Source organism: Mustela nivalis, assembly GCF_964662115.1.
Source record: "Mustela nivalis genome assembly, chromosome: 1".
NCBI lineage: Eukaryota > Metazoa > Chordata > Mammalia > Carnivora > Mustelidae > Mustela > Mustela nivalis.
The window spans coordinates 206,815,082-206,829,616 of NC_139020.1; the positions used below are offsets into that span (position 1 = coordinate 206,815,082).

At 55.6% G+C, this 14,535-nt stretch overlaps 1 protein-coding gene across 10 annotated transcripts; it reads right to left on the reverse strand.

The window, feature by feature from the left end:
- Nucleotides 1-915: 915 nt before the first annotated feature.
- Nucleotides 916-12,965, reverse strand: YJU2B (YJU2 splicing factor homolog B). 10 transcript variants are annotated; one of them, XM_082729662.1, is made up of 11 exons: nucleotides 12,457-12,901; nucleotides 11,165-11,252; nucleotides 10,347-10,548; nucleotides 9,058-9,111; nucleotides 7,800-7,882; nucleotides 6,415-6,470; nucleotides 5,001-5,061; nucleotides 4,080-4,222; nucleotides 3,825-3,997; nucleotides 1,733-1,871; nucleotides 916-1,599 (listed from the first exon to the last, which is right to left on the reverse strand). In XM_082729662.1, the coding sequence occupies exons 3-11, from the start codon at nucleotides 10,347-10,349 to the stop codon at nucleotides 1,133-1,135; spliced, it is 1,179 nt and encodes a 392-aa protein (XP_082585788.1). In that variant the 5' UTR covers nucleotides 10,350-10,548; nucleotides 11,165-11,252; nucleotides 12,457-12,901; the 3' UTR covers nucleotides 916-1,132. The 10 variants fall into 10 exon arrangements, with proteins under 10 accessions (XP_082585788.1, XP_082585790.1, XP_082585786.1 ...); XM_082729664.1 differs by having other exon boundaries at nucleotides 12,234-12,894; XM_082729660.1 differs by lacking the exon at nucleotides 11,165-11,252 and having other exon boundaries at nucleotides 12,889-12,965.
- Between the last annotated feature and the right edge of the window lie 1,570 nt (nucleotides 12,966-14,535).

Below are 14,535 nucleotides of genomic sequence, written 5' to 3' on the forward strand. Positions count from 1 at the left end.
AATTGGGGGATTCCAAGGACCAAGGGGTCTTACTATTGCCCTGAAACCTCCCAACCCAGCTGGGAGCAAAGGCTGGTGGGCTGGGGACAGCCACTGGGGCCACCATCTCCCCTGAGGGACAAGGCCAATAAGAATCTGGCCAGAACCTCAGCCCTGAGAGGGCAGCGTGTCTGGTATCCCACTGTATCCCCAGGGCCTAGGTCAGTGGCCAGCACACTGTAAATAGCCCATCATTTTTTGTTAAATGATCTTCATTTTCCACAGTTTGGGAGAAGGTGGCAGGCTGGCGCGGCTGGCCTGCTGTTTCTGAGCCATTTTCTGCTCGCTTTACCAGATACCTTCAAAAGATGCATTATGGGGCACCCCCGTGGCTCAGTTGATTAAGCAACTGAGGTCATGATCCCGGAGTCCTGGGATGGAGTCCCACATCAGGCTCTCAGCTCCATGGGGAGTCTGCTTTTCCCCCTGACCTTCCATCTCATGCGCTCTCTCAATTTCTCTCTCAAATAAACAAATAAAATCTTAAAAAAGAAAAAAACAACGCATCATGGTAGGGAAGTGGGGAAGGCCTTTCAGGACCTTCCAAGGCATCCCCACAGGCTGGGGATAACAGAAACCCCATATCTGCATACTCCAGGACCAGCTGCTTCAGGCTCCGCCCATGTTCCCAGCCCTGGCCTTCCCTGTGTGGTTTCCACAGCCTGGTTCCCTTTCCACCCTTCACACAGCCTGTGCTGCCTCCTCTGGGAAGTCTGCCCTGACTGCAGAGCCACCACCTTGAGTCATGCCAGGTGGGGGTCATGGCTGAGGCCACAGTTGTGGTGGCAGCATCACACTGGCTGGTGACAGTCCCCGAAGCTCAGTTGGCTGGGGGTCATGGACAGCCCCTGGGCCTGGCTAGGAACCTGAGGCAAGGACAAAGAAGCAGGTCTTTAATGTTGGGATGACGTCCCACAAGGCACAAACACCCTCTCCAGGACCAAATAAATTAACTCCACCGCTGCAGGAAAGCGAGGTCTGGGAAGGGGCAGTATCGGAGCGATCCGGGGGCTGGTGGACAAGCAGGGCTGCAGTCCCACGGGCCTCCTGGGCGAGTCGTAGCCTCTGGAGCGGGTCTGGTCCCCAGAACCGCTCACTCGCTCTCTGAATCGGAGTAATCAGCCACAAGAGAGGAGCTGAGGGTGCACAGGTGTGGCGTGTCCTCCTGAGAGGAGCCTGGTGGGGACTGGGGCCTGTCCTGACATTTCCCCTCCTGCTCCCGAGGCCCCCTGCTCTTGGGGGTCTCAGCCGTCTCTAGAGAGCAGTCTCGGGGGGATGTGGGCCCATCCTGGGTGTTCCTCTCTGGCACCCATGGCTCCCCAGACTTGGGGGTCTCCGTTGTGTGGTGGGGGCTCTCTGAGACCTCCCGGGACCGCCGCCGCACGATGCCCAGGTTCCCTACAGTGATGGGGGAGCAGGCCGGTGCTGATCTGCGGTTCTGGGCCAGCTTCTTCAGGACACTGCCGGCTTTGCTGCTGCTGGTGGTGGGTCCTGGGGCGGAGGGGAACCAGGAGCGGCTGATGATCTCTGTCCGTTTGAGTTTCTGCTTGTCCTCGTAGGCTGGGGGTTGGGAGGGAAGAGAGGGAAGGAGGTCCAAAGCTGCCCTCTGCCCTGGCCTGCCACGGCCCACTCGTGGCTGAGGACCCCCATCTCTGCCCGCCCAGTCCCCCAGGCCCGCTGGCTCCCCACGCACAGTCCGGGGTGTGGAACTTGAGCAGGGCGGCCAGCCTGCGGTCGTCCTCTGTCTCGGGCACCAGTGGAATGGCCAGGCTCGCCTTAGCCTGCAGCGCCTGGTCCCTCTCTTCCTCCTCCTGCATGGCTTTTTTCTTTTCCTGTGGGTGGGGGACAGGGTGCGGGAAAGGTGTCAAAGACCTGCCTCTTCCTTGCCCGTTGACGTGGGCTGTGTTCCTCTACTCAGCTTCCTCTGCTTCAAGCTCATTTGAGGAAAGGGCCTCCCACAGGGCCCGGGACACAGAAGTCACCCAACAAGCGCGAGCTGTGAGCGTCATTAACACACGTACTGTTCAGTCCTCGGCTCATTCATTCCATGAAAATTTACAGAATGGCCAGCTTGTACCAGCTCTTGTTCTAGGCACTCTCTAGTGAGTGCAGCAGTGAGCAGACACAAACCCTTGCCCTCGGGGGGCTGACATTCTAGTGGGAGACAGACACAAGGTGGCGAGGATAAAAAGAACACTGGGAAGGGGGCAGGGAGCGAGGGGTTCAACTGTAAATGTGGTGCAGGAGGAGGGAAGGGTCCGGCAAGGTCTCCCGGAGAAGGTCACATTTGAGAAAAAAACATGTGAATGAAGGAGTCATATGCATATCTGGGGGAAAAGTGTTCCAAGGTAGGGGGAACAGCCTGTGCCAAGGCCCAGAAGCAGAAGTGTGCTCGGAGGAACAGTGAGGAGGCCAGTGTGGTCGGAACAAAGTGAGTGAGGGAAGGTGGGAAAGTGGGGAGGGGAATGAGATCGTTCAGGCTGCGGGCGATGGGGAGGGCTTTGGCTTCTATTTTAAGTGGGAGCCTTGGAGAGTTCTAAGCAGAGAGAGGAGGATTCACAGGTGCCTCCTGGTGGCCATGTGGGGAACAAATACTGCGTGTGTGTTGGTGGGGGTGGGGGGGGTGGTCAGGAGCCTAGAGACCAGGGCAAAGAGTCTGTGCTGGTCCATGCTGGGGATGATGGGGCTGTGGGAGGGGTCAGACCCTGAAAAATTTGCCAGCAGGAGACAGAGATGAGGGGAAGTCAAGGTCGACTCCAGGTTTCAGGGCCTGAACCCCTGGAAGGACAGCGATGCCTCTATTGCTGTGGGTGGGTGGCTCAGGGACAGATGGGGGCTTGTTGGGGTGTTATGTCTGGGGGTCCTTAGACACTTCATGGGGAGACGCCCCAAAGGCAGGGGACACATAGCTCAGGGCACAGGCCTGGTGGGAAGCACATGTTTTCATTAACAAATAATTAGTAAGAAAACTAGCAGTTTTACTCCTAATAATGACCACAGAATGATAAGGAAAGGAAGCAGGAAGGAACAAGAGCTGGCGGACGGTGACAGCTGAAGCCCCATGGAGGTTACTGGGGGAGCTCCTGCCTGCCTGGGGGGCACAAGGCAGCCCATAGAGGGAGGGAAGAGGGAAGGTTCTCGCATCCTGCAGGATTCTCCAGTGCCCCGCCGGATGCCCGAGAGGGTGAAAAATCCATTCATGGTACCATCGGACCCTGGGCCCTGACTCCCTGTGATGGGGCTCCAGCCAGTATCTTTCGTACAACTTCAGAAGTCACTGTGGTCACTGACAGCAGGACCCTGGGGTGTCCTGGAGGCAGGACTGTGTCCCGGTCGTTGGCTCCTGCACCCTCAGTGACTCGCCACACCAGGACAGGGGTCTTGGCCAAGCATTCGTGTACTGAAATATGCACGATTCGATTACATTTCATTGTAGGTGACCTTCCCTTAAAAAAAAATTTTTTTTTAACCACCAGACACTGACGAGAGGACTCTGGCAATTCTGCGGGGGTGGGTTGACGATCTACGGACTCTGTGTGGGGATAGCTGAGTGGACCCATGAAATACGTGTTATGAGCTGAGCCGCAGGTGTGCGCCTGGCAAGCCGGGGCTCCTCATGGGTGCCCGGAGGTGGGGATGTGGTCCGATGGGGAAACTGAGGCTCAGAGGGCTAAATGACCCACCTGTAGCTAAGATGTGGTGGGCGAAGGCTGCCCCTGCGTTCTCTCCCTTCCAGTATCAGTGCCCCCCGCCCGCCCCTCAGGGGCCCCCCCGCCCCCGCTCACCCGGAATCTCTTCCGGAGCATGCTGTTGAGTGCGAAGTCATCCTTCCAGGCGCTCTGGGCCTCCTGGATGTGGCTCAGGGTGGGGAGGGCTTTCTTGAGTGTGCTCCGGTCTGCCTCGCCGTGCTCCAGGCGGAACATGGCGTCCGTCTCCAGCTTCTGCTTCTTCTCGTGCTCTGCAGCGGCCAGAAGGCAGCAGGCCCTTGAGGCTCCTGCTCAGGCTCCGGGCTGGCCTCGGGGCCCGCCCCCTGCGCTCACCTGTCGTCAGCACCTGCTCGTTGTCCGCCATGTCCCAGCGCTCCTCCTTGCGCTGGGCGCCGCTCACAATCACGTAGTCGCAGTTGGCGGGGTCTGTCTGCATCTCGATGTAGTTGACGCAGAGGTGGCATTTCATCCGGAACCTGGGTGGGCAGAGGACGGAAGTCAGGACACTGCAGTGGCCCCAGGTCACCCGTCACCCCTGCCTGCTTCCTTCTGTCACGTGTCACGTGACAAGTGTTCACTGAGCACCTACCCACCAAGCTCTGCATCTGGGGTGAGAGCCACGGGTCAGACAGACTGACGGGCAGTCTGGCGTCTGCTCACTTGTTCACTCATGTATCCAACACACCTTCCCGAGTTAGGCTGCTCTGTGGCACGCTGAGTGGCAGCTGCTGGGGACACACCAGTGAGGGACACCAGCCTGCTCTTGGAGGGACCGACCTTCCAGCAGAGGCCACACAGGCAGCAAATGCATGAGCCACCAGTGTCTGGTGGTGGGCGCTGCTCTGGAAAAGGCCTGAGAGGCAGTGTTGGGGCAGAAACGCAAGAGGAGGGAGCCTTGGAGGTGACTGGGGAAGAGCGTTCCAGGCTGAAGGCTTCCACATGGGGGCCTCCCTGGGGTGTGTGAGGGACCTCAAGGGGGAGAGTGAGACGAGATGAGGGTAGGGAGGGGATCGGGCAGAGCGCGCAAGGCCCTGTGGGCCATGGGGAGGGCTCAGGCTTTTACTCTGAGGAAGGTGGGAACCATGGAGAATTCTAGGCAGAGGGATATGCCCTGACAGACCGGGACAGTGTCCAGGAGAGGACTGCAGGGAATGGCCATCATGGAAGGGCCACCCTCTGACTCAGATTCCTCTGGAGGCCCCTCGCCCAGCTATGGGACGTGTCCCTCAGAGACGCCCGCCGGGCTGCCTGTACCTGTAGATCGGGGTTGTGTAGTAATTGCCAACCTTCTTCTTTTCGGCATTGTAGCGAACCCCTGGGAGGAGAGGGAGAGAATGAAGGCTCAGCAGCTTTTCCCTGGTGGGGGGGGGCACAAAGGGGTGGAGCTCCTCCAGACACACCTCTGGAGGACCTTAAAATTCAAGGTGGAAAAGAGCCATGTCCAGGCTCTACAACAGGTGCTCAAGTCACAGAGGAGGGTGGGTGTTAGCAGGAGGGCCCGGGTTCAAATCCCGACTCCACCGCATTCTAGCCAGGTAACCTTAGGCCGGCTACTTTGGCCCTCTGGGCCTCAGTTTCCCCATCTGTACAACAAGGAAGACTATAACGCCTAAGGCGCAGTGCTGTTATGAGAACCCCAGGAGCTAACAGTACACACGGATCACTTAGCGCAGGGCCTGGGACGTGACAAGTGCTCAAGAAGTGTTGGCTTTTATTATTAATGTCTGTGTTTTTTTTTTTTTTCCACTAATTAGATGACATATACTCCTGATCTGTTTAATCTTGCTCATGCAGTGAAAACAGCTTCAACTACAAAAACAGAGCTTGGGCTGGTGGGTGCTGTGGCCTGAGTTCTCCCTTCCTGGCGGCGGCTTTGGTTCATGGCCCTGAGGGTGACCTGCCTCTAGCATCAGGCTACATCCTGTTTCTGTCCCCTGGGTACTGGTGGCCTTCACTGCAGATGGCCCTGGGCTGGGTCTGATCAAGGGGACCTACTGGCAAGGGAGGGGGGTGTCACTCCTCCTCCTCAGCAGTAGGGTGGCCCAGCCCCTCCTTCTGCTCTTCCATGGCCCCTGTGAGAGGGGGTGGACCCTCGTGCCAAGAGCCACGACCACACTTGCTTACAAAGCAAGCTGCTGACCTGGGCCGGGCACTGCGTGGGGAGCTGAGGGTCCCTGAGTCACAGAGCTGGGAACGGAAGCCAGGCGGGTCAAGTCACCGCCCCATGGTCTCAGAGCCGCCCCTGGGACCACGGAGCTGTGCCTGTCTGCCCATCCACCTGTGGCATGGACGGGGTCTAGACCTTAAAGGTAAGAGCTAGGGCAGCGGCAGTTTCAGTTCACGAGCCCTCACGTGTGCTGTGTGCTATCTACTTCGTAAGCCACATACATGGGGCACCCATACCACCTGAATTTATGGCTGGGTAAACTGAGGCCCACAGAGACTAAGTCACCTGCTGAGGGTCCCCCAGCTAGGAAGTGGCAGAGCCGGCCCTCCTCACTGCTCTGCAGCGAGGTGCCCACAACCTGCTGGTCACTGGGATGCCTCTCTCCTCTCGTATTCCTGATCGGGGCCCCCGGTGTGGACGGGCCAGGCAGGGAAGGGGCTCGCCGCCTGCAGGGTAGGACGGTTGGGGGTAGGGTGAGGAGTGGGAGCAGGCGAAGCTCACCCATGCCGATGTGGTTCTTGCAGCCGTCACACCAGATGTTATAGGGCATCTCAAACCTATGTGAGTAGAAAACGGCTCATCAGCGCCTGTCCGCTTGGGTCCTGCCTGAGTGTGCGTGCCCGTGCCTCCCGCCACAGCCGCGAGGCAGAGGGCACGTGCACGAGGAGGACAGAGAGCGGAGGGCATCCCTCGAGGCAGGCCGGTCCCATCATTCTGCTCTCCCGCTGGCTCAGCCCGTCTGGGTGAGGACCCGCCGCTGCGGCCCTATCTTCACACCTTGCCCCATGAGTGAACCCAACTGGAGGGGGGCAGTGGCCCAACCAGAGTTGAGCAGAGTCACTGTATGGTCCCTGGATTTTTCTGTGGTTCTGTCTGCGACACACGATCTGGCCGTCCATGTGCAGGAGTGACAGACTTCGTGTTTCAAAATACCACGAAGTGATGAATGACGAGGCGAAGTCAAGAAGCCCGAGGCGGCCGAGCGGGGCGGGCTCTGGGGCTGGAGGTGTGGGGAGGGGTGTTTCGAGGTGACCTTCATCTTGTTGCCTCCCAAGGCCATGATGGCACTTGGATCTTGATTCTTTTTCCATTGACATTCCTGCCTCTCACTACTGTCGCTGGAGCCTCTGCTCAGGCCCAAGGTGTACCACAGAGACTGAGGTCAGTGTCCATGACGCAGAAAAGGAAGGGCTCATCCTTCTAAGGCAACACAGGCTGGCTTCTGTTTCCTGTCGCCGCTGACCCACCGGGACGTGGGCCACAGACCAAAGAGCCCTGAGAGAAGGGCCACTGTCCTGGCTCGATGCGGCCATGGCTGGGATTATTTATCCTCCACCTACCCGTACCCTTTGCGATGTGACTCTACAAGGCTTCCTGTCGAGATGGGATGAACGGTCCCCACCCCCACAACATGACTGGCTTTGGGCAATCGATGAGACAGAAGGGACAGTGTGCCCAGTCTGGGGCTTGGCCTCAAGAGTCCTTGTATACCTGTGCTCGCTCCCTTCTGGAACCTGGGCACTGTCATGTGACCCAGCCCAGGCCAGCTGACTGGCGGAGGAGACACATGTGGGGCAGAGTCTAGTCGTGCTGGCCGGGCCAGTCTGCAGGCAGGTCACCCCCGAACAGGTGAGAGAGCCCAGCCCGAGTCAGCCAAGGCCAGGGAAGGCCAGCAGAGGCAGCCAGCTGACCTGCAGAACTGCGAGCAACATATGATACATGCTTATCATTTTTGATGTGGCAACGGCGGACCGACAGGCCAACTTCCTGCTTCCTGGAATTGAGACCCCGTAACACCGGGCAAAATCAAGGGCGCCAAATTCTCCTAGAGCCTGATGCCGGGTGGTGCAAAGTGCAGGGGTCCCCAGGTGGGGCCGGGGCCTTACCTGATGATGAGGATGCCTTGTGACAGCTTCCGAGCCCGCTCCCGGAGCGGGTGGCTGTTGTGGTACCGGTTGAGGGAGCCATGCTGCGCGGAGAGGACAAGGGGGCGGGTTAGCACAGCCACGCGGGCTCTCCCAGGCCGAGAGAGGCCGCCTGCTCATGTCCTGCGGCCGGTGCTAAGGGCAAACTGTGGGGGCACTGACAGCTGGGGGAAGCAAGCCGGGCTGGATCAGGAATACAGGAGACGGAATCTTTGCTCTCCGGTTTAGGAGATGAAAGACCTGCGCAACCCTGGGGAGTGACGCTGCCTTTTGCCTGCCAACCTCTGTTTCCCCCAACTGTCGACCGGGGTGGTGACTGTCCTGGCCTCTGGTGCTGCAGGGACAATGAGGCGAGGGGACAGCACGGGTCAGCGCTTACTGGCCACTCCACGTGCCTCATCTTGGGTTTTTTGTTTATTTTTAAAAAGGTCACTTAAAATTTTATTTTTAAGTCATCTCTATGCCCAACATGGGGCTCAAACTCACAACTCCGGGATCAAGAGTCACAGCTCTACCAACCGAGCCCGGGATCCTGTGACGTTGGGCTATTTTTCTATTTCCTCCTTTTGACATATGGGGAAACTGGCCCAGTCAGGCCAGTTACTGCCCCGGATCACGTAGCTGGGACAATTCGTTCCCAGGCCCTTCCAGAGCGCCTACAATGTGGGCCCACAGCTGTGAACGAGACAAGGCGGATGAACATCTCTGCCCTCAGGCAGACGTTCTAGAAGGGGGACACGGACAATATCCAAATGAAGGGATAGCGCATCAGGGAGCTATAAGGGCACAAAGAGAAATCAAGTACTAGGCGATGCACAGAAAAGGAGATGGTGGTCAGGGAGGCCCTCTGTGGGGAGAGACCTGAAGGAAGGGAGGGAGCCTGTGGACAGAAGAGATTCCAAGCAGAGGGAACCACGAGGGAGCCAGAGGAGCTGGGGCCGGGAGAGCAAGGGGCCCTGACAAAGAGCATCAGACCTCCCGACTTTCGCTGGAAACACAGCAAGCTGGAAAAAGGTTACTGATGTCACAGCCACATTTACCACTGGGAACGAAGGCTGCCCTGAGCCCCAGGTGACACATGCACAGCAGCGAGCCCTCAGAGGCCACCCACACTCTGCAGCCGTGGCTCTGACTCCAGGGGTGGATGATGTGCCACGGGCCCCCTGCTCTACGCAGTCTCTTTGCGCGTGTGGACAAGGGGAAGGGGACCCGCCCTTACCTTTTCAGGATTGAAATCCGGAGGGTAATACTTGTTTACACCTTTCCTTTCACCCTGGGAAGCAGAAGAGAGACGGGACTCAGAGAGGGTGATCTGGAGGAGACCTTGTCGCGCAGCCTCAAGAGGCAGGGCCCGGATGAGGGAGACCGAGGGACATCCTAGAGAAGCCCTAGGCTCTGAGGGTCTCCACGGAGACTGTGACTTGGGGACTAGCGAACCACCGCTGTCACCGTGGAAAATTCCACCAGAATCAGACTCTCCTAAAGCAAGGGTGCTCAGTGTTTTGGGGACCATGACTGACAGCCAGACGCATTTAACACTGCCACTGTGCACACGCACATAACCCAGTGAAGCCCAAGGCAGGTTTTGTGAAAGAACGCTTATCCCCGCTGTGAGGGTCTGGCTTTTTCAAAGCTGGCAGCCGCCCCATAAACTGACCTCGTCACCCACCAAAGGAGTGGGTCTCAAACTGGGCTGCACATTCTATCCCCCTGAGGAGTTTCTAAAATACTGATGCCTGGCCCCCAGCCCCAAGTTCTCCTGACAGGGATTGCTTTGAGGTGTGACGCTCGGACAGGGGGCTTTTAAAAAAGCATCCTGCAAAGCAGGTGTTGGACAAATCCTTGTGCACACGTGCTTACGGCAGCCCTAATCACAACAGCCCAATGGTGGAAACAAGTCAAACGTTCATTGGTGGATGAACGGATACACAGAATACGGCTGATCCAAACGGGGGAACATTGCTCAGCGGTAACACGGAATGAAGTTCTGATTCTTGCTACGATGTGGAGGAACTCAAAAACACTATGTTCAGTGAAAGAAGCCACTCGTGAAAGGCCACATATTGTATGATTCCACTTACACGGACTGTCCCAAACAGACGAATCCATGTAGACAGGAAGTGGGCTGGTGGCTACCACGGGCTGGGGAAGGGGATCTGGGGAGTGACTGCTCAGGAGGACAGGATTTCCTTTTTGGGGGAGACGGAAATGCTCTGGAACTAGATTATGAAATACTAAATGCCACTAAATCATACACTCTACAACAGTTCATGAATTTCACCTCCTTAAAAAAACAAAAACCAAAAAACAAGAGAAAAGATAAGAAAAAAAAGCTTCCTGGGTGATTTTAGTGTATGGCAAAGTGTGAGAACCACTGTACCAAAAAGATCACGATCTGGAGTTTGGAAATACCACCTTATAGCTTAGGGAGCGGGAAGGAAAGGGCCACTTGGGGGGCCTGACAAAGACCAGAAGTGAAACCCAACAAGCACAAGGCTGTCCACTCACCATCTTGGCAACTGCCTACCGGTCCTCACCCTCAGCACGGCTGATCTGAAAAGACGCCGAGACACAAATTGTGCAGGGTCAACCCCCTGCCCAGCGCTGCCCTCCCAGGGAGCCTGGTGGAGGGGCCAAGTCTTCCTGGCGAAGATGCCGTGGGCTGTGTGGCAGCAGCGGCTTCAACGATCCTCCAGAGAGCGGTGTTTGTCTGTTTAGAAAGACCGTGTCCCCTTCACTCTCCATCCAACATATATTTCACACCTGACACCTTCTGCAGCCCCCATCGTGGCTTACCCGAACCGCAGCTGCCTCCTCCCTGGTCTCCTGGCTCTGCCCTTGACTGCCACAGTCTGTTTTGCCACAGGGACCAGAAAGAGATCTTAAAATCTAAATCTGAAATATTGTTCTTCTGTTTAAACCCCTCCAGTGATCACCATCGGTTTGAGAATCAAGTCCAAACCCTTCCCATACCCTTTGGAGCCCCTGCCTGGCTCTCCAAGCATGCCTCTTACCCACCCCCTCCCTCCCTCTGTTGCAGTCACACTGGCTCCCTGGCTGCCTTCGAAGGCTCAGCAGGTGCAGGCCAACTGGCTTCAATGCTCTTCCACAGGCTGTCTGTTCTCTGTCACAGATCTCAGCTCAAACATCATCTCTGGCGGAGGCCTCATCTGACTACCTGATCTAAAGTCACTTCTTCCTTGGGGTTCCTATCACATGACCCTGTCTATGCAGTCTGTCTCTTCTGCCAGGTTGCACTGTGTGTATCTCCAGCACCTGGGACAGGGCCTAGCCCCTGCTAAACGCTGACAGCACGAACCACTCACAGTTGATTGACGTTTCCTAAGAATTAGTGCAGGTGACACATGACAGATGGAAGGTTCCTTGCGCTGGCGGTGGGTGACCACCCTCCTCCTGTGTATTTGCAGGAGAGACTTTTAGGTAAAATAAAACAAAGTTCTACTTGACACCAAAGAGAGATGCTACGAGGGACTGAAGTGTATTCTAGAATGCAGATTGGCAAATTTTCTCTATCAAGGACAAGACAGTAAATATTTCTGGCTCTGCGGACCCAACTGCCTCTGTCCCAATAACTCAACTCTGCCGTCATAGCTGGAAAGTGGCTGTAGACAATAGGTAAATGGGTGTTGGCTGCATTTCATCAAAATTCTATTTATGAACACTGAATTTTGAATTTCACATGGCTGTCACCTGTCACAAAATATTATACTTCCTTTTGATTTTTCCCAACTACTTTTGAAGTCAAAACCATGCTTAGCTGTCAGGCTATACAAAATCAGGCCGTGGCCTGGTTTTGTCCTGTGGGTGTAGTTATTTGGCTCCCTGTGCTAGAGTCAGAAAGTATCTAATTGTTTCTGCCACTTAGCTGTGCACCCTCTACCAGTTACTGCATGCCAGCCGCTCTATCAAGTCTGACATCGCTGCCTTGTTTCGTCTGTATAATGTCACTATTATCTGTAGTTGAGGAACGAGGATATAAGTAACTTGCCCAGGCTCAGAGGCGAAGCTGGTGTGCAAAGTTCTAGATGTAAACTGTTCCATCATGACCCTGAACATCTCTTCACCTCAGATCCTCCATCTGTAAAGTGTGTCCCTGGACCATATTTTCCCAAGGTTATTTCCAACCTAAAAATGCTTTAGTCAACCAAACAGAAAAGTGCCCACTCAGGCTCTGGGGCACAGTTCCCTGGGCCTGCGTCAAAGCTCCACTCCTTCCTAACTGGGTGACTTCAGCCAGTGTCTGAGGGTCTCTGAACTCATACTTCCTCATCTGTAAAGAGTCTATGATGGTGACAGGACTTTCTGGGGTTCGATGAAGTAAGACACTGGGAAGTGTTTGCAGGGTACCCCATTTTTAGGAGCTGGGGTTCTTACCGGCGTTTTCCACCCCAGGGACTGGCACGGGTGGGGCTATGGGATGCATGTATAGAAATTTCTAGTCCTTGGTGTCAGTAGTAATCATAAACCCCACGGGCTTAGGGCACAGTACTTGGGCTTGGATCCGGACTCTGCTTGCTAGCATTTTGACTTTTGGCAAAGCATTCCTCTCTGAGCCTCAGTTCTCTCATCTATAAAGAGGGCTTACAAAAGAGTCAACCTGATAAGGTTGCTGTCAAAACTCAGTGAGTTGAAGTACTTAGTCCAGCGCCAGATGCGGAGTTCAATGTTGGTACATTCGATTATTTCTCATGCCAAACCGTTTTACAAGCATCAAAATCTTCACCAGAACCCAGTGAGATAGGGGCTCACGGGCCCCATTTTTCAGTTAAGAAAACCTAAGGGCCCTTCAGGCATAATACGGCCCGGGTATGGGGCTGAGGTCGCGGCCAGGGCCCGGGGATTTCAGTAGGGGGTCGCGGCTGGGACATGGCCCGCGGACATGGGGCTCCGCAGATGCGCCCACAACCGCAGAGCCCCACGGCCCCGAGGGCGCTCGTCCCCCATCGGACGGCTCCGAGGTCGCGGGAAGCAACGACCAGACCCCGGGCCTTCCCCGGACCCGACCGCCCCTCCGCCCGCGCGTACTTACCTGCCCTCCTCCTGACGTCACGCCGTGCCAGCGCCCGGAAGTGAGTGCCGGCGCGCAAGGGGGCGTGGCGCACTCCCTGCGTCACGCGGACGCTGGCGCGAGGCGGGGCTAAACCTTACCGCCGCTCTGATTTGACTGGCTGAATGCCAAAAGGAGTGGACCAATCCGGGCTTTCGCTTTCCAACTGTGGGGCGTCGCGATGCTTCTCAGGCCCCGCCCACTCTGCCTGGCCCAATGCGAGGCTCGGTTTCCCGGGAGCGCAGTGGGGTAGGTGAGCGGTAGCCTGACGTTGGGTCGCTTGCGGCCGGCGGGCCAAGTCATACTTGCTTTCTGCTCTTGGACGGCTAGAGATCCAAGAATTATTTTCCCATTTTATATTTGGGAGAGAGGGAACACAAGTCGGAGGAAGGGAGAAGGACAAGCAGATTCTGCGCTGCGCACAGAGCCCCAAGCGGTGCTCGATTTCACCACCCTGAGATGGGTACCTAAGCTTAAATCAGTAGTCCCCCACGCTTAACTGACTGAGCCACCCAGATGCCCTTATTTTTCCATTTTTAAATGGTTGTGGAAAAAAAAAATCAAAAGAATTACCTTTTGTGATTGTGAAAATACTACGAAGTTCACATTTTAGGCCCGTAAATAAAGTACTACTGGAAGACAGCCCTGCCCATTAATTTATTCAGTTGTCCACGCCTGCTTTCCCATTACAAGAGCAGAGTTGAATAGTTGCAATAGAGAGCGTGTGACCCACACAGCCTCAAAAATTTACTCTCTGGTGCTTTGCAGAGGAAGTGGGTTGGCCCTTGCCTTTGAGTCTTCAGACCATCCTGGAGGTGCCTTCTGCACAGAGGAGTGGCTTTTTTTTTTTTTTTTTAAGATTTTATTTATTTATTTGACACAGAGATCACAAGTAGGCAGAGAGGCAGGCAGAGAGAGGGAAGCTGGCTCCCTGCTGAGCAGAGAGCCCGATGCAGGACTTGATCCCAGGAACCTGGGATCATGACCTGAGCGGAAGGCAGAGGCTTTAACCCACTGAGCCACCCAGGCGCCCAAGGAGTGGCTTTTGAGTTTACTTTCATGCCCAGTAGGGCCCAACAGAATGTTTCTTCATTTGGTCATTCAGCAGCCGTTTACTAGGTGCCTAGTGTATGAGATTCAGAAAGCCAATGACACACTCTTACCTCTGATGAGGCAGACACTTTAAATAGCAATTTATCAAGGCAGTGTGAGAAATGCTGACAACACTACTACCACTGCTACTATATTGTTCGCTGCTAGGCCCTGTTGTAAAGTCAACACAAGCCAGCTCTTACGTGATCATGGTGCAGCCTATTAAGTGCTGGTAACTCTCCAGGCATCTTTCATCACACTCACCACTCACTTACAGCTATCATCTCGGGTAATGCTGCTCCTAGAAAATGGATACTCTATCTTTCATATTTTACAGATGAGGGGATAGGCCCAGAACAGTTAGTTAGGTAACTAGCCCAAAGCCACACAGCTAGTGAGGGGTGGAGGATTTTCTTTTTAAAAGATTTTATTTACTTATTTGACCACACACACACACACACACACACATAGAGATCGCAAGTAGGCAGAGAAGCAGGCAGAGAGAGGGGGAAGCAGGCTCCCCGCTGAGCAGAGATC

What these genes read in the sequence shown, in the direction of transcription:
- YJU2B (XM_082729660.1), bottom strand. An exon ending in CAAGAACCACATCGGCATGG is followed by an intron (nt 5,062 to 6,414) that starts GTGAGCTTCGCC and finishes CTCTCCTCCCAG; the next exon opens with GGGTTCGCTACAATGCCGAA. An exon ending in TACACAACCCCGATCTACAG is followed by an intron (nt 4,223 to 5,000) that starts GTACAGGCAGCC and finishes CTGCCCACCCAG; the next exon opens with GTTCCGGATGAAATGCCACC.